Source organism: Rhinolophus hipposideros, assembly GCF_964194185.1.
Source record: "Rhinolophus hipposideros genome assembly, chromosome: 2".
In the NCBI taxonomy this organism is placed as follows: Eukaryota; Metazoa; Chordata; class Mammalia; order Chiroptera; family Rhinolophidae; genus Rhinolophus; species Rhinolophus hipposideros.
The window spans coordinates 10,316,524-10,337,491 of NC_138048.1; the positions used below are offsets into that span (position 1 = coordinate 10,316,524).

Consider the following 20,968-nt stretch of genomic DNA (forward strand, 5'->3'; position numbering starts at 1 on the left):
GAAGAGATAGGTAAATAAGTTTTAAAAAGTTTGAAAATCATAGGAACCCAAAATCAAGCCAGGAATAAAGCTAGTTAGTAGGATATAATATGCACCTTTAAAATCCTAGACATTACGTGTGGCCTTAGGCTTTTTGGTGACTAAATTACAGTGAGTGATGGTACCCATAGAAACAAACAAACAAACAAGCAACAGTGCTTTTGACGAAAGACAATGCCTCCTAATACTAAGACCAGAAATACACTTCTCTAGTCCTCCAAAAAATAAGATACTCTGTGGTTGTGCTATGGGACTACACCACAAGCAAAACACCCTTCAAATGAGTCTGGGAGAGCAGTCACCTTGAATCTGATGACTGAGACTTTCTGAGTTCATATTGCATCTCCAGGCAGTGACCAGGGGCAAAGACTCCCATGGGAAGTCCGTCCCTGCAGTCCCACTGGGAGGGAGACATCAAACACATGCTAAAGGTGTGGCATTGATCTTGCCTGTATCTCATGAGATAAAGAACTTTAATGTGATTCACAGAATAGCTAGAAGGGCGGGAGGAGAAAGATAAGAAGTCTTGATGTCAGCTTCTTGCCCAGAAGTGTGTGTTTGTAAACATGACTTCAGCTCTGGACAATTTGCTCCCCCAGCTCCTTATATACCTGCGAGTCTGGCCATAGGTGTGCTGTGATGTGGGTGAGAGAAGACCAGAGAAAGGATGTAAACATTCTGCCATGTTAGAATAGAATGAATAAGTCTATAAATGAAACTGCTTTGCCTATTCAGTATCTTTTAGATATCTTTTAGATACTTTTAGATTCAGTATCTTTTAGAAAAAAGATATCTAGAGTATCTTTTTTTTTTTTTTAAGGAAGTACTATTCAGTCAACAGGGATATCTGTGAATTAGATACACACACAAAAAAAGTAAAGCTGTGACTCCATGTCTTTCTTTCAGTGTATCTCAATGTCTTTCTCTTTAGAAAACAATAAAATTGTGAAGGAAATTTGGTCAGTCATTATAAGGCTAGAAACTAGACCAAATGACCCACTAGGAGTACAGATTAATATGTAGGATACAGAAGTACAATTTTTTCAATCAACCCTGATGGGTAGTTATGAGGGTACCTACTAAATCCACATTTTCTGTGATAACTCCTCTATCCCTCCCTCCCCCCACCATGCGTCCTCTGTACCGAGCCACTCCCAGTACCCATAAGTCACCCATCCTTCACTTCACAAGTATGGAGCAGGGGTGGGCATCTGACCAAGGACAGCTGGGCCGGAGGGTGGGCTTCACTCTTCTCATCATTCTGATTCTCTCTCTCTCTCTCTCTCTCCTGCTCTTACTCTCTCACTCTTTGCTTGAGACATTTCAAGTGGGTTTTTGTGTCTCATATGAAATTCACCCCAACCAAGTTATTAACTAAAATAGGAAGCTTTTCTTTCCTTTGAGGTAAAGGATAGAGGGTTAATCGATATAACAAAGTATTTAACATTTTTATATATTTATGTATTAAAAAGGAAAGAGCAAGCATATTTTGTGGGGGGCAGCTATGAAGTTTGTTAAAAAGTAATAAAAAAGAAAAATCTGAAGCAGAGAGTTTCCAGTTTAGTGTTAATGTGTGTGGTGAGCTAATACCTTGCAGGTTCCTTTTGCTGTGCTTTCCTGCCCACTATGCTCATTTCACTTCTTCCTCTGCACTGCAGGGGACCTGTGTCCAGTCTAGGCAGCTACACATAAGCTTTGGGGAGAAGGCCGACTACAGTGAACTTAAACAGTGATGTTAAATCCAGTCATCATTCATCTGGGTGTAAATCAGTCAGACACACTCTTACAGAACAAGTTTTCTTTTGTCTCCAAACTAACTAGAAAATTCCTAGGGCTGGGATTAAGCAGGAGAGAAGATGTACTCCTAGATTAAACCTAGAATCTCTCTGCTGGAGCAAGTACCATCTTTTCTCGGCACCAGAGAAAATTGGGAAAACTGAGTCACTGTCAAGTTGTCCTCCAGGTAAAGCCCAAGCTGACAGCAGGGAGTAGTTCTCCCATCAACCAACCTGCAGGAGGGACACTATTCTGGGCCCCAGGACGTTTCTTTTAAATCAAAGTATAGTTGACATATAGCATTGGATTAGTTTCAACATAGTGATTCGACGTTTATATACCTTATGATGTAATCCCCATGGTAAGCCTAGTAACCATCTGACCCAGTACGAAACTATTACGATATTACTGACTGTATTCCCTGGTCTTCCCAAGACTTTTCTCAGGCCTTGTCTGACCCAGAACTGTGGAAGATTCCCTCAGGAGAGGGAAGTAGGGGGACGTGGTATTGTGGAAGGGGAAATGGCCACTTGAATAAGCACAACACAGGGAACACCCCAAACCTGAACAGTGATAGAAGGCTCCCTCCTGCCTCTTTCAGATGAAAAGCTCTACTTTGCGTTATTTAATTCAGTACACAGTGCTTGCAGCATTTTGTGAAAATTGAAACTCTAGGATAATTGTTGATTTTGGGGGTAATTTATGTAGTTAAGGAAGGTCATCTGATTACTTTGGGTTTTCTTTCTAGGAAACTTTTAAAATTGTCTTTAATAATAAATTGAAGATAAATAATAAATTGAAGATCCAAGATGGCAGAGTAGATAAACAATCTACTTGCCTCACCCCATGACCATATTAAAATTAAAGCTAAATTATAGAACAATGAACCTGGAGAACTATCGAAAGTCTAGTTGAACAGAAATTTTATAACTAAGGATATAAAGAAGAAGCCACATCAAGACTGGTAGGAGGGACACAGATGTGGAACAGACCGGCCCCACACATCTGTGTGGTGGTTGCGAATTGGGAGGCATATCTTAGCTGGAGAGATTCCCCCAGAGTAGTGAGGGATCCCAGCCCCACACTGGGATCCCTAATACTCTCCCCAGAGTACCAGTGCCAGGAAGAGGAGCCCCTACAACATCTGGCTGTGAAAAACCAGTAGGGAGTCTGACCATCTGGGTGGGATGGAAGGCTTCAGGCAATCCAGATGTCCTCTTAAAGGGACTGCACACAGACTCACTCACTCACAGGTACTAACCGTGGGCTCTGGTGGAGGAACAGTGACTCAGGGGGCATCAGAGACATAGGGGTAGAGACTGAGTTGTGTAGTTTTGGGGTAAGGACTGGAGAGACAGTTGCCATTTTCCCTGTGTGGATTAATTTGCTTCATAGGGAGGAGAAGAGAGAAGGCAAGAGATTGAGAACCTATTTGAAGAAATAATGACTGAAAACTTTCCTAACTTGGTGAAGGAAACAGACATACAAGTCCAGGAAGGTCAGAGAGTCCCAAACAAAATTAACCCAAAGAGGCCCACACCAAGACACATTATAATTAAAAGGCCAAAGGTTAAAGACAAAGAGAGAATCTTAAAAGCAGCAAGAGAAAAGCAGTTAGTTACCTACAGAAAACCCAGATGTCCTCTTAAAGGGAGCTTCCATAAGACTATCAGCTCATTTCTCCACAGAAACTTTGCAGGTCAGAGGGATTGGTACAAAATATTCAAAGTGATGAAAGGCAAGGACCTACAATCAAGAGTATTCTACCCAGCAAGGCTGTCATATAAAATAGAAAGATAAAGAGCTCCCCACACAATAAAAAGCTAAAGGAGTTCATCACCACCAAACCAGTATTACAAGGAATCTTAGAGAGATTTCTTTAAGATGAAAAAAAGGTCAAAAATATGAATAATAAAATAGCAATAACTACACATCTATCAAGAATTACTTTCAAGGTAAATGGATTAAATGCTCCAATCAATAGACATATGGTAGCTGAATAGATAAGAAAACAAGACCCTTATGTGTGCTGCCTATAAGACTCTCACTTCAGATTGAGAGACACACTCAGACTGAAAGTAAAGGGATGGAAAAAGTTATTTCATGAAAATGGAAACAAACAAACAAAAAGCTGGGGTAGCAATATTTACACTAGAAAAAATAGACTTTAAAATAAAGGCTATAACAAGAGACAAAAAGGACCCAGTAATCTCACTTCTGGGTATTTATCTGAAAGAACCCAAAACACTACTTCAAGGGGACATGTGCACCCATATGTTCATTGCAGCAGTGTTTACAATGACCAGTATGTGGGGGCAGCCTCGGTGTCTGTCGATGGATCAATGGATAGAGAGGAGGTGGTACATATATAGAATGGAATATTGTTTGAATGATCTCTTGTAATCTGTGGCAGCATGGATAGACCTGGAGGGTGTTGTGCTGAGTGGAATATGTCAGACAGACAAAGACAGATGCAATGTGATTTCATGTATATGTGGAATCTAAAGAGTAGACAAAAAAACAACAACCAGAAACATACTCTTAGATACAGAGGACATTTTGATAGTTGTCAGAGGGAGGGATTGGGGGGATGGGCAAAAAAGGGTAAGGGATTAAGAAGTATAAGTTGATTGTTATAAAGTAGTCAGGAATGTAAAGTATAGCATAAGGAATATAGTCAATAATATTGTAATAACTAGGTATGGTGTCAAATGGATATTAGATTTATTGAGTTTATAGATGGGAGGGGCTTTGGGGGACAGAGTGAAGAAGGTGAAGGGATTAAGAAGTACAAATTGGCAGTCACAAAATAGTCATGGGGATGTAAACTAAAGCATAAGGAATATAGTCACTAATATGGTAATAACTATGTATAGTGCCAGGTGGGTACTAGACTAAGTCAGGGGGATCAATTCCTAAATTATATAAATGTCTAACCACTATGCTGTACACTTGAAGTTAATATAAAATAATATTGAATGTCAAATGTAATTGAAAAATTTAAAAAGGAGGTGAAGGTATTTCACCAGGTATTAAAAAAATTTAAAAAGGAGGTGAAGGTATCTCCAGGTATTAAAAAAATTTAAAAAGGAGGTGAAGGTATCTCCAGGTATTAAAAAAATAAGTCACGGAGATGTAATGTACAGCATGGGGAATAAAGTCAATAATATGATAGCTGGTACGGTGTCCGATGGTTGCTGGACTTATCATGGTGATCACATCTTTAGGGATATAAATGTTGAATAACTACTGTGTACACATGAAACTAATATAATATTGTATGTTAGCTATATTTTAATAAAAATGTTTTTAAAATAAAAATAAAACCAGAAAAAAAGTAAATTGAATCTTTAAAAGGAAAATAAGAAGCGAGAGTCTTAAAGGATATTCTTTCAACCAAAGATCAAGAAAAGATCAAGAAAAAAACAAAGATCAAGAAAAAAACAAATCTTTTACTCTTTTTACATTTCCTTCCCCTAATCTTCAGTGCCTTATGCACAGCATAAGATCCATTGCAGATGCAAGATAAAACCTTGTTGAATGAATAAGAAAGGGTTTATTGTCATTTGGAAAGAATGCCAAAGGATACCAGCATAAGCAAAAGAGTTTATTTAGTCTTTAGATATTTATGTAGAAAACTCACTCTGTGGTTCATTTGAGTGGGTGAGTGGTAATGTGGTCAGAGAACCACAACTTCAAGAACAGTGGCACAGACAACATCTCACTGTTGATAGTGGGGAGTGCTCTTAGATTCTGGCTACACCTCAAGAGACCTAGAGAAGTGTTTCACTGGCATGAAACAGGAGAGCTATCATGGAGAAGAGGGCCTTGTTGGCTGGGCCTCATTGGCTAGGCTAAGATAGGCTAAGCTGCAGTAACAAATATCCACCCAAACTCAGTGGCTCTACAGAAAGTTCATTTACCACTCTTGACACATTCCAGTGCAGGTCATGAAGCCTGCCTCTAATTTGTAGTCTCGTCGTCTGGATACTATGACCTCCAAGGCTGCAGTACTGGGAAAGATAGAGCTGGAAGGATTTTCTTTTTTTTAAATAAATTTTATTGGGGAATATTGGGGAACAGTGTGTTTCTCCAGGGCCCATCAGCTCCAAGTTGTTGTCCTTCAATCTAGTTGTGGAGGGAGCAGCTCAGCTCCAAGTCCAGTTGCCATTTTCAATCTTTAGTTGCAGGGGGTGCTGCCCACCATCCCATGTGGGAATTGAACCCGCAACCTTGTTGTTGAGAGCTTGTGCTCTGACCACCTGAGCCATCCGGCCGCCCCCAGAGCTGGAGTGTTGCATGGGATGTTCTTCAGGGCCAGGCCTGAAAGTAGCATGGGTCACTGCTGCCTACATTCCACCAGTCTAGACTCACTCACATGGGCCCACCTGCAAAGGAGGCTGGAAAGTGTAGTTTAGTTGTGTGCCTAAGAAGAGAACACCTAAATGGCAGCAAATAACAGGGTATACACCAGCTCCTTTGGGTCTCTGGCCGGGGATGTGCAACAGACACTGTCCTTCTCTATGTTCAGGCACACTCTCCATTGTACTTGGTTGAATGGAAGGAGAGCAACTGAAGTACAAATCAGAGAGCTGTGGCATCCAGAAATCCATACCACTGAGTTAGATACGCTACACTGTTTTGCCTAGGGAAAGTCCATGGCAAACTGGAACCTGAGGAAATTGCCATGACAAGCGAGCAGCTTGCGTGCACTGAGATTGCATGCTTCTGGTAGCGCATGGGCTTGAATTACTTGAGGGCCAGGCCACCTCCTCACCCACCAGACTGGATGAATGAACAAGAGCTTTTACAAGTGCCTGAGTCTCGCTGTCCTCCAGAATTATATTCATGGTCCACAGGGGCAAGAGTGGACTTTTGCCAAGTGAGGGACACATCTACCTTGCAACTCATTTTGTTCACTTTCACAGTGGGTCAAAATCTTTTTTTTTTTTTTTTTTTTTTGGCTGGGTACATTTATTTATTGACGGCGCATGACAAGGCTGGGCTCCCTTAGCCCCTACCCTTTAGGGGGGTCTGGGATGGAGACGAGGTCAGGAGATTCTCAGTGTGTTGGGGGATCAATTTGGGAAAAGGACTCTACAGTAGTCGAGGGCCTCTCTTCCTCTTGCTGGGGCTGGGGGTCCAGGGGGCTCTTACTCCTTGGAGGCCATGTAGGCCATGAGGTCCACCACCCTGTTGCTGTAGCCAAATTCATTGTCATACCAGGAAACGAGCTTGACAAAGTGGTCGTTGAGGGCAATGCCAGCCCCAGCATCAAAGGTGGAAGAGTGGGTATCACTGTTAAAGTCGCAGGAAACAACCTGGTCCTCAGTGTAGCCCAGGATGCCCTTGAGGGGGCCGTCCGATGCCTGCTTCACCACTTTCTTGATGTCATCGTATTTGGCAGCTTTCTCCAGGCGGCAGGTCAGATCCACAACTGACACATTGGGGGTAGGGACGCGGAAGGCCATGCCAGTGAGCTTTCCATTCAGCTCAGGGATGACCTTGCCCACAGCCTTAGCAGCGCCAGTAAAGCAGGGATAATGTTCTGGGAAGCCCCTCGGCCATCACGCCACAGCTTCCCAGAGGGACCGTCCACGGTCTTCTGGGTGGCAGTGATGGCATGGACTGTGGTCATGAGTCCCTCCATGATGCCGAAGTTATCATGGATGACCTTGGCCAGGGGGGCCAAGCAGTTGGTGGTACAGGACGCATTGCTGACAATCTTGAGGGACTTGTCATACTTCTCATGGTTCACACCCATCACAAACATGGGGGCATCTGCAGAAGGGGCAGAGATGATGACTCTCTTGGCTCCACCCTTCAAGTAGGCCCCTGCCTTCTCCAAGGTAGTGAAGACCCCAGTGGACTCCACAACATACTCAGCACCAGCATCACCCCATTTGATGTTGGCGGGATCTCACTCCTGGAAGATGGTAATGGACTTTCCATTGATGACAAGCTTCCCATTCTCAGCCTTGACTGTGCCTTTGAACTTGCCATGGGTGGAATCATACTGGAACATGTAGACCATGTAGTTGAGGTCAGTGAAGGGGTCATTGATGGCAACAATATCTACTTTGCCAGAGTTAAAAGCAGCCCTGGTGACCAGGCGCCCAATATGGCCAAATCCGTTCACTCCGACCTTCACCATCGTGTCTCAGGGTCGTGCTGGTACTGCGCAGGAAGACGCGGCTGTCTGTCGAACGGGTGGAGCAGAGAGCCCAAAATCTTTCAGACCAAGATGCTAGCAAAGAAACACAATCCTTTAAAACACTTGCCTTTAGTATTGGGTGGCTTTCACCACACCATACCTATTCTCTTCCTGCCGCCCCTGCTCCCGGGTCTCTACAACCATTGTCTAATACTGTCCTTTAGACCCCACAGGGGGCATTCTCTGAAGATTTCTTATTTGGGTCTTCCAGTCAGTTTCAGGCTCATCCAGACTTTCCAAATAGCCCAGTGAGCTCTGGGTTGAGACACAGCAGGTGTGAATGGTTACATAAGTAGGTGGGTGGGTGGGGGAGTCACAAAGTCTGTACATCAAAGTATAAGTTTATGGAGTTTACAACAGCGTTTTGATTAGCAGGAGAGCTTTTCCCGAGGGGGAATTTCATCCCAGAATCCAGGGCCCCCACCTACCCAGTGTTTCTCTCTGCCTGTTTGTTTTAAGGAACAGGTACCTTTTTCTCTAAACTGACAAGCATGACTCTGTCCTTTGTCACTTGGAGGTGGGGCTTATCTGTCCTGAACCATGAACCATAGTCTCAGTGAAAGGAGTTGAGAATGGGCGTCTTGCCAGATCAAACACCGAGCAACCAAACAGCACAGGCTACAAATATCTAAATAAAAGACGTCAGGGACAGCCAGGCACCTACTAGAAAAACAGGGCAGGAGATTTCTGGTCAAGATGGCGAAGTAGCTTATTGTAGGTTTTTTCACTGTCCTCTGACTTGCCAGATGTTACTGTCAAGCCCAATTCAGATCAAATAAAAAATATTTATTGAACACCTAAAAAAAAAAAAAGAAGAAGGAGGGAAGAAAAAGAAAAACGGGGTGGGTAGCTTGGGACTGGTCTCGAAAGAGCATTTCTGTAACAACCACCCTGTTTTCACCTGTACTGGACCTTTTACCTATACTGGATCTTATCAGAAGGGGAGATGTTGAGGAAAATTGAGAGAGATGTTAAAGCTCCCTTCTCCCCACCTCCAGACTCCCCCTTGATTCCTGTTCAGGTTTTGATAGGTAAATGGTTGGGACCAATACCCGTTGGCATGGCAAGCCGTGCTTACCTTGAAGCTGATGCACCATAATGAGGCCAGTGTTGTGCACCTTTTCCCTCCACCAGAGTTGAGAGGGAGCTGCTGCGTCTCCCCTGCAAATGGGCAGAGGGAGAAGAGAGGAAGTGTCGTAGGGTTGTGTAACATGTGAGCCAACCGGCTAAACTGATCAACCTTGAACGCTTGTAAAGTGAAGTGAGAGCAGCGGCTGTGGAGGAGTGGTTGGGACCAAGGGAGCCAAAGACCTTTGCAAACTGTAAAGTGCCTTTCTCCTTCTCATTGTAAGCTGCCCTGTCTGCAGTTTAGTTCTGAAGCTTCCTCCTATTCCAGTGAAAGCATCTTGCAAGCTCACTGCAGGGTTGACCCTGAAGGACTTCAGACAGCTTGCACAGCTTCTTGACAGTCTTTCTCATGGCGTAATAAACACTGAGAATTCTTGGTGGTGCTCAGGGTGTCTACTGACCACTTGGAACCAACAGAGCGCCCAACCGTGGCCTTGTGTTTGCCACTCCAGGGCCAGCAGGGGGCCCTGTGTCCCCATGAGAATGTGAGAATGCTGGCTGCCACCTGGGAGGGAGGTCGGACACAGCGTGATGAATGTTATTCCCTGGCCTTTGATCCCCACAGAGAGAGCTGCGAAAAGACGTCCTGGACAGATCTCTCCTCGGAGGGTTACTCTTAGACCATTGGGGACCACACATTTCATCTGTGAGAAAGAGGGAAAAGCTTAAGCGCACTCGTGTGAGGGCCCATATTGTATCTCGTTTTATTTTTGTGTGCGTCACAATTTCCAGGGATCAGCAGCCCAGCCTCTACTTTCCATAGAGGGAATAGAACTGTTAGTTTGCCTGTTAGGTTCTCATTAGATTTTCAGCTGCTGCTCGAAGTTTTCTCTTTTTATAGAACAGAGAACAATGAGAGACTTGTTTTCTAAAGAAGAAAGCTTGGTGTTAGAAGTTTTTCAAATCTCTGAGGAGGGAGAGAGAGAGAGAGAAAGAGAGAGAGGGGGGCCTGGCCTTCTGAGCCCTTGGGCCAATTACCCAAGTAGTGGTGGTTCTTGGGCTTTCCTGCCCACTCCTAGCTATGGATGCTGTGTATTTAACCATTTCAGCTGAAGACTTCCATAACTGGGCTCTAACTCATTACCTCATTACCAAACCAAACATCCCTTTCATCACTAGACTGACTTGTGGTCTTTTAGAAGCTCTCCAGGTGTGTTTCCTGAATGAAGGTGGAGGAACTAACATCTGGAAGCTAAGCATGTCTGTTCTCATGTCAGCCTGTGGGCTGCAAATCACCACCAGAGCAAATTATTTCTCAGTTATACGAACAGTCATTCGTTTCTTGTAAGTTTTTCCAAAAAGGGAAAAGTACGTGTTTTTTGAAAAATTAGCCCTTTCAAAACTCTGTGAGGGCTAAGTACCCAGCAGCTGTGGCAAGTGGCCTGGTGGTGGGTTCTCTGTCATTCTCTGCTTCTTCCCTGTGCATTTTCTTAAGAATAGCAGGCTGAGGAGAGAGGAAGGGTCAGTTTCAGGCTCAGCTATAGTCTTTGGTCAGTTACAAATCAATTTCATGGGTAATTCAGGGGGGGAAAAATGACTTGCTTTGTGACAGCCAGATCAAAACTCGGGATGACGTAGTGCTACCACCATGACCCCAGAATGTAACATAATTTTCGTAATTGGAAATTAGTGCTCAAGACACTAAAGTTAGAAACAGCCCCAACGAGTCACTTTGCATCACATTTACTGGGAAAGTAATTTTTCATGATTCCTCAGTGGTCCCAGCAGTTCCCTCCATTGAAAGTACGGTATTAACATAGTGGGGTCTTCAGCACAGAAGCGAAAATACCCTTAGCTTTGTCTTCTTTTTTTTTTTTTACAGTTAGAGGTTTGCAAATTTTGATCAACAGGCAGAGATAGTAAGACTGCTTTAAACGAACTTTCAACAAAATGCACTGATATATTTTATCGATGCTCATTTAATGCATTATCATTTTAGGAAATGATTCCAGCTCTGTTTTCTGGTATCTGTAGCAACGAATGTGTGGATATAGCAGAAATAGTATTCGTTTGTATTAAAATATATTCCCCCCCACCCCCGCCTTTCAATTCCTCCCTGATGGAGCAGGCATTTTGCACGTTGATATGTATATGGAATAATAATTTGTCCATTCTAGTAACAAAACCTTCCAAAGCCTTCCTTCTGCTCCCCTTATTTTCCAACCTGTACCCTTAGTACATAGTTTGTAAACATTATCGTCTCGGATTTAGGTGCTTTTACTGGGCCATCTAAAATGATGGACAAAATTAACTATGTCCAAGTGACCACAGCAAGTTCTCATGTCAGCCTGTTTGCTCCCTTTTGCTCCCTTGGAAAATTACCAAGATGCTTGTCTTTCAGTACATTAGATCTGCAGCCACGTTTGTTGTCTCTGTGTCTTTAGATTTTGCAAAAGGGAACTGAAATCCAGCAAGTCGTATGAGGAGCCCATTCAAAAAATGAACAAAAAAGCAAATGAAAACAACCCAGAACGAGGTGGTGTATTTTTCGCTTTGCGTTTTGTAGGCGTAAGTCCCTTCATTATAATTTGCAATTTTTTCTGAGAGGTGGTGGATTTTCACTTCAGAGGCAAACAAAATCATGACGAGACAACCGCAGGAGCCTGCAACAAAAGGAACAAACAACATGTTGGGACAAATATTTCCTGATTGTAAGGAACAGGGAAGAGAGTTAATGTGCAAACTGAAGAAAGCCTTTGACCATCATCCTCATTTGCATTCTCCTGCAAAAATATACCATTTCAAATTAGTAATCATGAGCCTGATTCTCTACTCGATAGGTGGTAATGCCTAGGTTATGGCTCTGAGAGAGAAGATTGTGGGGGGTAGAATCAAGCTGCTCTTTCAAAGACTGGGAGATGTTCCTCTTTGCATGATGAGAAGGCTGAATTGCTCGGCACCTTAAAAGCACAACGGTGGGATTAGGCTACAAAGCAGCCACTACTAAGATGCAGCTTCAAGAGAACAAATTTCTCTGAACAAATTTCTCAAAATACTTCATAGGCCATGCAGGAGAAATGCCATGATACAACCCTGTGTGGAAGGCTCTAAGGCATCTTTTAGAGAGTTACATGACTCCTCCTCCACTCCAGCTCCCACCTGGCCACAGCTGCCCAGAGAAGTCTGAGCAAAGGGGGTCATAGATAAAGTATTGAGGCAGAGAGTGTCTGCTCTCCTGTTTGTAACTCGGAATTTTTACCTGAACGTATGGCTACCTTGAATAAAGGCTGCATTGTTTGGCTGAGAGTGGCTGGGATACAGGGTAGGAAAGTCTCCTTCATGTATGCATGTATTAGGGACCTACCCTCTCTTTCCCCCTTCTTCATGCAGCTGAAATATGGATGCAAACGATGGAGCTCCAGGGGACATTTCGGACCAGGTGGCCTCAGAAATGGAAGCCATGTACTATGGATAAACAAAAAGGGGGACTCTACGTCCCAGGCACCAGATCAACCCTGGACTTCTGCCTCTAGGTTTTTATGTGAGAAAAATGGAAACATCTATTTTACTTAATCCACTATTATTATTTTTGCCCCGTTTATCACTTATTAGTATCCTGATCTAATTTTAACCGGTACAGCTGTGATCTGGGTGGAACCTCTGCAGGACAAGGCATCCATACTGATTGGTGCCTAGAAATACTGAGGATGGAGAATGGGGGACCCCAGGTGGGTGCATGGCGCAGGGGCAGAAGGGGGTGGCAAGGGGGCAGGGGCAGGGGCACAGGGGACGGCTGGGATTCCCAGCGCTGCCACAGCTGGTGCTGCATCACAGGCTACCCCAAGCGGTGCCAGTTCCTACAAGTCCGACTGAGAAGGTTTCCTGACTTAGGTCCAACCAATTCGGGTTCATAACCTGAGCTCACCACTTGCTATGTGAAATTAGGCTGTTTTAATCACCAACTCTCAATGTCTTCATCTATAAAATGTGGGCAATAGAGATGATGCATGATGAGCACTTGGCATTACAATGGACACATATAAATGCTTACTAATTGGTAACTGTTCCTATGGTGTTTACGTATTCCTTTCTTCTTGAAAGTCCTTACCGTAATCCGTTACCCTACGACACACCAAGAAAACCTGACTAGATCAGGTAGACCACCCAAAAGAATGTATTAGTGCCTTGTTCCTCCAAATACTCTCCCATTAGGCAGGTGACTCCTTAGGCAGGGGTAAGTGCTTTTTGTTCTTCAATTATAGTTCATTCAAATACCCTGGGAGCAGCAACATAGCGGCTTAAGTTTCCATTCATTAATTCACTCATTCATTTATTTAATTAGATTGATTACATGCCGAGCACAGGGATAGTGATGGAGATTTAAACATTAAAGAAAATGCATGTGGTTTCTGCTCTAACACAGAGTGTAACTGGGCAGGGAACACAGCTCAGACAATGATAAACTGGTCACAGTGAGTGTAAGGAAGGTACAGGTGGCTATTGCTGAGGGGGTGGACAGCATCATGGAAGGTGTCTTGGGAGTGGCCTGGGCAAGCAAAAGGAGGCTGGACTGTGTGAGGAGAGCATGGGGGTAGGAGAGAAGCAATGCAAACAAAGGCCCCCATTCCTTTTCCAGAGGCCAGGTTTGTGCTGGGGTGAAGGTAGAGCATGTGGGGTGGGGGATGGGAGCGAGCAGGAAAGGGGAAATCACATTTCTCCATTAGAATTTCACCTAGGACTGGCCCCATCAGCTGGATCATCATAATACACCCCCAAATAATCAAATGATGAAACTACTTCCCACAAGCCTCAGAGCGGTAATTGAAAATATGCCTTTGTAAAATCTGTCAGCCTATTTTTGTATTCTGAGCTTAAAACCAGAGCTCTCCCCTGGCAAAACTGTATTATTCCTTTATTGTTAGATCCAACAAAAAAGGCTGCAATACTGTTTGCTCTGTATCTTTTATTTGAAAATTGTGGCGAGAATACCATTGCTTTTACCGTAAGAGCTTTCTTTGTCTGAGGAGGTGGTGAATTTCAGACAGAAGAGAAACACTGTACTTCCTTAGTGCTTGAAAGGAAAATTCAAGCTCGGTTTCCTTTTCAGGTTGTTAAATATTTTAAAGGTACTACTTTGTTAAGGAGACAGTGTTGTAGTGAGACTGCATTTCACATTCCTAGAGTAGAAGTTTCCTGGGGTGTCTTAAACTCACAGCCTTTTGCCACAGCTAATACTTTAAGCGCACAAGCTCTCGAATCAGAACGCATGGTCTAGTCGTTGAGAGGATGGTCCAAGATTCTGCTCTGGATTCTGGGGTTGGCCATGAGGTCAATTTTGTCATTTCTGAGTCAGAGCGTAGAAACCCAGCCTGAATCTCTGCCAACACTGCTAAGAGATATGAAGGGAAATAATTCAGTGTGAATTTAGGATACTTTTGCTTTTCCCTGTAGATGGCTCTGAAAGAGACGGGAGACCAAGAGAACAGTTTATGGCTGATGGGCCAAAAGAGACACACAAAGAGTTTGTTTTGGTGGCCTGGCTGCTGCGGACATGGGGAGAGGTGTGTAATGGAGGTGAGTGACAGTGAGAAGAAGGCTTAGCCCGTTTTTAGTGTGGCCCTTAGACTCCAGCAAGGGGGCTTCTGCTATTGGTCCCATACTCAGAGGGTCCTGCTCTCTCTCTCTTCAGGAGAGCCCTCTCCCCATGGCGTGAGGAATCCTTGAAGTCCCATGGGGCAGGCCCATCTGGAGTCCCTGACTCACATTCTAGATGTATTCCTGGGACCCAAACAGCCTGAGTGCTTTCCATGGTCACACAGGTACCTTCCCTGGGCCAGTCTTCCCAAGGGCAGACTTTGTAGCTGGTACACAGCCCAGAGGCCTGAAGGTGGCCAAGGCACAACTGTTTGGGGATGTGGTCAGAGCTCAGATACACAATGGAGGGTCCGCACACGTATGCGGGGGGTTTTTTACAGAGTGGAACCAGGAACGAGAAGGAAAGAGGACAGACAGGGCAGCTCTCCTCCCATCACCACATTCAAGTGTAGAATTCCCTGAGCTCAAGAATTCTAAATTTGCCTCTGGCCTTCCAGGTCCTCAGGGAGAGATGTTTGTCAAGGTAGGAGCGCAGAACATGGCTCTGTGAATAGTTTATTAGAGTCTAACTTTTAACTGTTTAGGCACAGAGTATGTGCCCTTCCATTAATACTCTTGCCCAAGGCCTTACAAATGTTTGGATCGGGCCTGTATGCTTCCCTCTTCCTTTGCCCAGTTTTCCTTGTATACCAAGAGCCCAAACTCAGCTGGGGCCATTTAGACAGATTCCCCACATGTCTGTCCATCGGACCAACACGGCTCCTGCTCACAAGAAAGGTTAGAGTACATGAGACCTAGGAAAGCCTGCCAAGCCTTGCTCAAGCTACAATTTGGAATATCACCAAACCTAGGACTCAGGTTTTTCTGCCCAGTGTTTTACTCAAAGACCGGCAATTTTTCCTTCATGTTTTGATTTCCCCACCATCTGGCTGGTACGGTAGTATTTTTTTTTTTCTTTTAAGGACTTTGATTACTGAGTTAATTTCTGAGTGAATAGGATTGCTGAGTTAACAGGCTGTCACACCATGAATTATGTCAATTATCAAACATTTGTAATGTGCTAGACACGGCACACTCTTGACTCTCGCAGGCAGCTGTCTGGGGCTGCAGAATTGGGTACCTCTCTCTTCCGGTCCTTACAACATAGGGAACTAAGGTCACAGCCAACATGAAAACTGCTTCTTCATCGCTGGTTGACCCCTGAGCATGACTGTGCTTTCCTGGGTGGGAACCTCTTGCCAGGATCTGTGGGAGTCCAGGGTACCATGGTTTTGGTAGAAATGTGTCCTCAAAGGCGAGGGTAAAAAAAAGACACTGAAACAATCTCCCATTATCACTGAGATTGTATTTGGGAAATAATAAATTAGAATTTCAGTTTCATTTAAAGTAAGGACCAACATTTACATTTCCAGAAAGCTAACACCATATTATCTTTAAACTCTCTTATAGGTGACAAATGTTAGAGGTATTCCATTTCCTCTACAGAATGATAAATCGATAATTTTCTTCTATAAAGAGTCTTGAGAGATGATAAGTGGGGCTGGGAAAGCCACAACTTTGCAGGTGTCAGTGCTAATTTTCTGTGAAATGATGCAATCTCACTACAAAGTCATTTATTGGAGGTGAGATAACCTGCAGATTTCTTTCCCAAATGGAAGAGGTTCTGGCTTCCCACGGCTTTAGAGATCAATGTCTACCATCTAGAAAAGGGACAGAAGGACAGTAAAGCAAACTAATAACTATGCATAGATTTCGAGGTCGGGATGGAGAGCTATTTGGTCATGTGTTTCTAAAGAGCAGGTGTGGATGAAGGATTAACGCCAGTTGGGTTCAGCTTTTTCTCTTCCTCTTCTGTAAGGGACAGTGGAAGAGCCCTCATCTACCTTGAGCTTTACAAGTGTCAGGTTAGTGACAAGGGTTATTTGTGCGAAGAAGAAATGGTCTAAAAACACGCTCTTTTCTAATTTGAATTGATTTTTCAGAAAAGGAGAATGTCATTTGTTACCAGGAAATATTCAGAGCTGCTCCTACTGTTTGCTTACTTAACAAATATTTATGGGGTGCTCACTGTACTGTGGTGGACAGGGGGAGGTACAGCACTGAACAAAACAGACAGGAATCTCTCTCCTCATGGAGTCTCAGTGGTGGAGGCAGTGGAGAGAAGGGCAATAACAAGTAAGTGCATTCTATAGTTTAGTGGAGTGTGAAATGCACTAAGGATAATAAAATAAAGCAGGGAGGGGGATGACTTGGGGTGGCCCCAGAGAGAAGATGACATTTTAGTGCCCCTGGAAGGAAGTCAGAGAGTGAGAGAGTAGATATTTGAGTAGAGCATTTCAGGCTGAGAGAACAGCATGTGCAAAGGAACCAGGGGGTGCGAGCGCAGAGAGGAAGAGAGCCAGGCAGAGAGGAGTAAGAGGTGAGTCGTGTGTGTGTGGGTTTCAGGGGTGGGCACATCAAGTGGTGCTTTGGAGGTCATAGCAAGGACTTGGGCTGTGACTCTAAATGAAACAGAAGGGAAGACACATGTGCACATCCTGAGCAGGGAAGGAGTTCTTTGCAATTGTTGTAATGGAACAAGGTTGAGCATCTCCTTGTGTAAGGTCATGGCTGGGCCCTTTGCACAGTGAGTTAAACAGTCCTCCTACTGCATCCTTTGTCGTATGTGAGTGACCTAGAATGCGGTCTTCTCACTACACTCCTGCCCCTTCAGCCGCTGCCTGCCTATCAAAACAAAATTCCTTGCCATTGCCATCACGGGCTGGCTAATATTACTTCTTTCCTTCTGTGGCCTCCTTTCTAGAGTCTGTGCTGAGAAACTATGAGAATATTTTCATTTCTGATTTTTCCTACCACAGATCCTTATCCTTCAGGCTCCGTGGCTTTGATACCGGGACACCCCTGGATCTCTGTCTTGGACTCTGAACAACAGCTCCTCCGTAAGGATTGAAGTAAGACAAGTTACAGATAGTTTTTCACCATCAGTTGCAGAATAATGTGCCCCAGACGTATCACAGAGGCCATTATTGATACTAAAGCTGATATGCCATATAAGCATTCTTCTACTTTTGTACTGCTCTTTATTTTCCTATCCGCACGTTTCATATATGACTGTGCTAATGTATATTCCCTACCACAGTTGTAATTATCATAATTAATTAGACCCATATTAGGAGCATCCCCCTTTTGAAGGAAGGCAGTCATTTATTTGTTTGCCTTGCTTGGCATAACTCATAACATAACGCTTTATGGAAGAGAAGACATAATACGTGTAATTTACAATAGGTCCACATTTTGGACTTTTTCATCACCTCCAAAAAGCTTGAGCCAATACATTGCATATCATCCTCAGACAGTTTTCACTGAACTATCTAGAATGTTCTACTGTTGACTCATGGCAAGTCTTCCACCTAGGCTGCTCTCTTTTACATGCAGGTCTGGGACCCTGCCATCAACTGGGAAACTTCTAGAATGGAAGATATAAAGACATACACTCATATATCAGTGCTCCAGTGTGAAACTGTGAGTCCAGTTGGTTCTATACTCAGCTCCCTCTTTTTTGTCTCTCTCTTTTTCCACCTCTTTAATTTGTGTGTGTTTCTCTCTTTCCCCTACTGGATTATAAATCTCAAGGGAAGTGTTTTTGACCCTATTTTCCACATTCTGCCTCCCCCTGCCGCCTTCCCCCCCCCCCCATTTACTCTCCCATTGACTCACAGACCTCAGTGTTGACTGGTACTCATGAAACATCCCCTCCTGCAGCATCTGGAACGCCACAGCCTCCTGGTGTCCTTTCTCCCCTTTTGGACACACCTAGTCATTGTCCCCTGCTGGCTCCCTCTTCTCCTCAACCCCAAATTAACTGACGGTGTTCTTCAGGGATTGGTCCTAGGCCAAGATTTCTCTATCTACGTTCTCTCCTTAGATGATCTCATCCATTGTCATTGCTTTAAATAATATCTATTTCCTGACTACTCCTAAATGTATGTCTTTCATCTCGACCTCTTCTTTGAACTCTAGACTCATATAGCCTACTGTCTACTGACATCTCCACTTGAACATCTCACAGGCTCTCAGACTGCCCCAAATAGAACACCTGATTTTTAGTACGAAGCTCCTCTCTTCACCTCTTTGTTGCCCTGTCTTACTCATCTTGCTTAATGTCACCACTGCCTACTAAGTGCTTAAGCTACTTGCACAATATTTTGGACTTACTTTCAAGATGTTTTTAGAGTCTATTCATCTCTCTCCATTTCCAATGCAATAGCCTAGTCTTTCACCAGACATTTCTTAGAAGGTACATCAGCCACATGACATCTCCTTAAAGTCTTCCACAAGCTTCTCATTGCGATTAGAATCAATTCTAAAAGACTTAGCGTGGCTTTTGAGGTCTGACATTAACTGGCATCAACTGATCTGCCTAATCTAATATTTTCCCATTTCCCCCTCACTGCCTACTCCCTGGCCACATGGGCTTGCTTTCAGTTCCTACTTTCCCCAGAGTCTTCAGGTGTGCTTCTCTCCTTGGAAAGTTCTCTGAGGGTCCTCGGATCGTATGTAGCTGTAGAACTCAGCTACTTGAGCAGCCTTCACTGACCACCATGTCAGAACCCCGTCTCCTTCTCCCCTTCCTTCTCTATCATAGCAGCCTCTTTATCACCCTAACTGTCGTTATTGTTTTATGTAATTATTTGTGTACACTTTTGTTTGACTCTCCCACTATATTGGGGGCTCTATCGGGACTGCATGCCTGATACCTGGTGGTATCACCAGTGCCTATTATAATGGCGCACAATGGGCATGCACTCAGGGTTTGTTGAATAAATGAAATGTATGCCCCTGGGACAGTGGTTCTCAACCCTGGTCACACATTAGAATGACCTGAGAGAGCTTAAAAATATTTATATACCAGGGCCCCAGAAACTCCAATTTAATTAGTGTAGCGTGGGACCTAGCTTCAGTATTTTTAGACAGCTCTTCAGGTGATTCTAATGCACAGCCTGGAAAAGGAATCACGGCTGAAAATGAACTGCAGGGAGTCATTAAGATATTACTAAAATCCTAACTATGGGAACAATTTTTCAGACCTAGTTTATAATTGACAGGATAAGAAAGAGCAAGTCGACTTACATGGATTTCATGGAACAATGATAGCGGTCAGAGATGGTACACGGAGAAGGCTGAGGAGTGTGATGTGCTAAATTAAAGTCCATGAAAAACGCAAGGACCGTCTGGTCCGGGAGCGACAGTATATGAGCAAGCTGTGGTAACTGAAGGCATTGGTGGCCGAATCCAAAGCATTGTTCCCTCTCTTTTCTACCTCCAGCGTCTGGATTGCACCTCCTCAGGAGACATAAGGAGGTGCTCACAGCATTGTTATTCTGGGTAGTGTGAGAGGACTGGGGCAGACAACATGAAGACTTCTCTTCCTTTTTTTCTGTCTTGCTGCCTCAGGACGCCAAACCTTGGGTCCCCATCCAGTAGGGGGGTAGACAGCTAAAGAAATAACCCTGGAATGATATCAGCACAAGAAAAGGCAGAATCTAGGGGGTGAGTGAGAGAAGAAGAAAATGACATCAAGGAGGAAGGAGTTTTCTCTGCTGATTGTGAGGGAGGCCACCTGGGCAGAGACACAGCGAAGGAAAGTCAGTAGAAGTGAGCTGCTCCCTAGGGGCTTTCTCACAGTGGAACTAAAGGACCGCCTAATACAGGTGTGGTCTGAGTGTGTGACTTATTCGCTCACACTTAGAGTATTTGTGATAAGGGCTGTAAAGCCCCCACCCTTCTACAGTTAAGGTTTAGAGCTACAGTTTCCATGAATATTACAACTTCAGATAAACATTTCCAAAACTCCAGGGGCTTCTGCGGACTGTCTATAGATTGAAGGGGGATGAGGTAGTCTTCACTAGTGACCTGTTTACTTCCAAAGGTCACAAACTGTCAGTCCATCTGACCCTCAAAAATGTTTTATCGTCCTGCACAGTTTTTTTTTTTAAAGTATTGAAAATTTTGGTATTTAAAAATAAGGATTTGGGACTTTAAACAAAAAAAAACAAAAAAAAAAAACCACAGATGATCTGGAAACACTAGGCCTTTATCCTCTGCAAAACACAGATCTGGAGCTAGCTCCTTCTTTTTCTTTCTTCCCTGCTCTTCCTTCTCTCACCTGCAAACCTTTACTGAGCTCCTTCTTTTGCAACAAGTTCAAAAATAAATAAGCTATAGTGTAAGCACAAGGTCTGTGTGTTTCCACATATATTCTGTGCTCAGGTTTTC

At 43.9% G+C, this 20,968-nt stretch overlaps 1 protein-coding gene and 1 pseudogene across 4 annotated transcripts in view; both read right to left on the minus strand.

Moving 5' to 3' along the window:
* Nucleotides 1-6,803: 6,803 nt before the first annotated feature.
* LOC308507497 (glyceraldehyde-3-phosphate dehydrogenase-like) lies at nt 6,804-8,003 on the minus strand (annotated as a pseudogene). The gene has a single exon. The product of its transcript is annotated as a glyceraldehyde-3-phosphate dehydrogenase-like (transcript).
* Nucleotides 8,004-11,494: 3,491 nt separating this feature from the next.
* The window catches only part of CLRN1 (clarin 1), a gene marked incomplete at both ends in the record, with an annotated part of 36,807 nt that continues 27,333 nt past the window's right edge, over nt 11,495-20,968 (minus strand). For 2 of the 3 annotated variants that reach the window (XM_081064537.1, XM_081064536.1), the window contains one exon: nt 11,495-11,760. In XM_081064537.1, the coding sequence (XP_080920663.1) occupies nt 11,495-11,760 (266 nt within the window). Of the gene's footprint in view, nt 11,803-20,968 lie in introns of all 3 variants that reach the window. The other variant, XM_081064535.1, reaches the window with a different exon arrangement.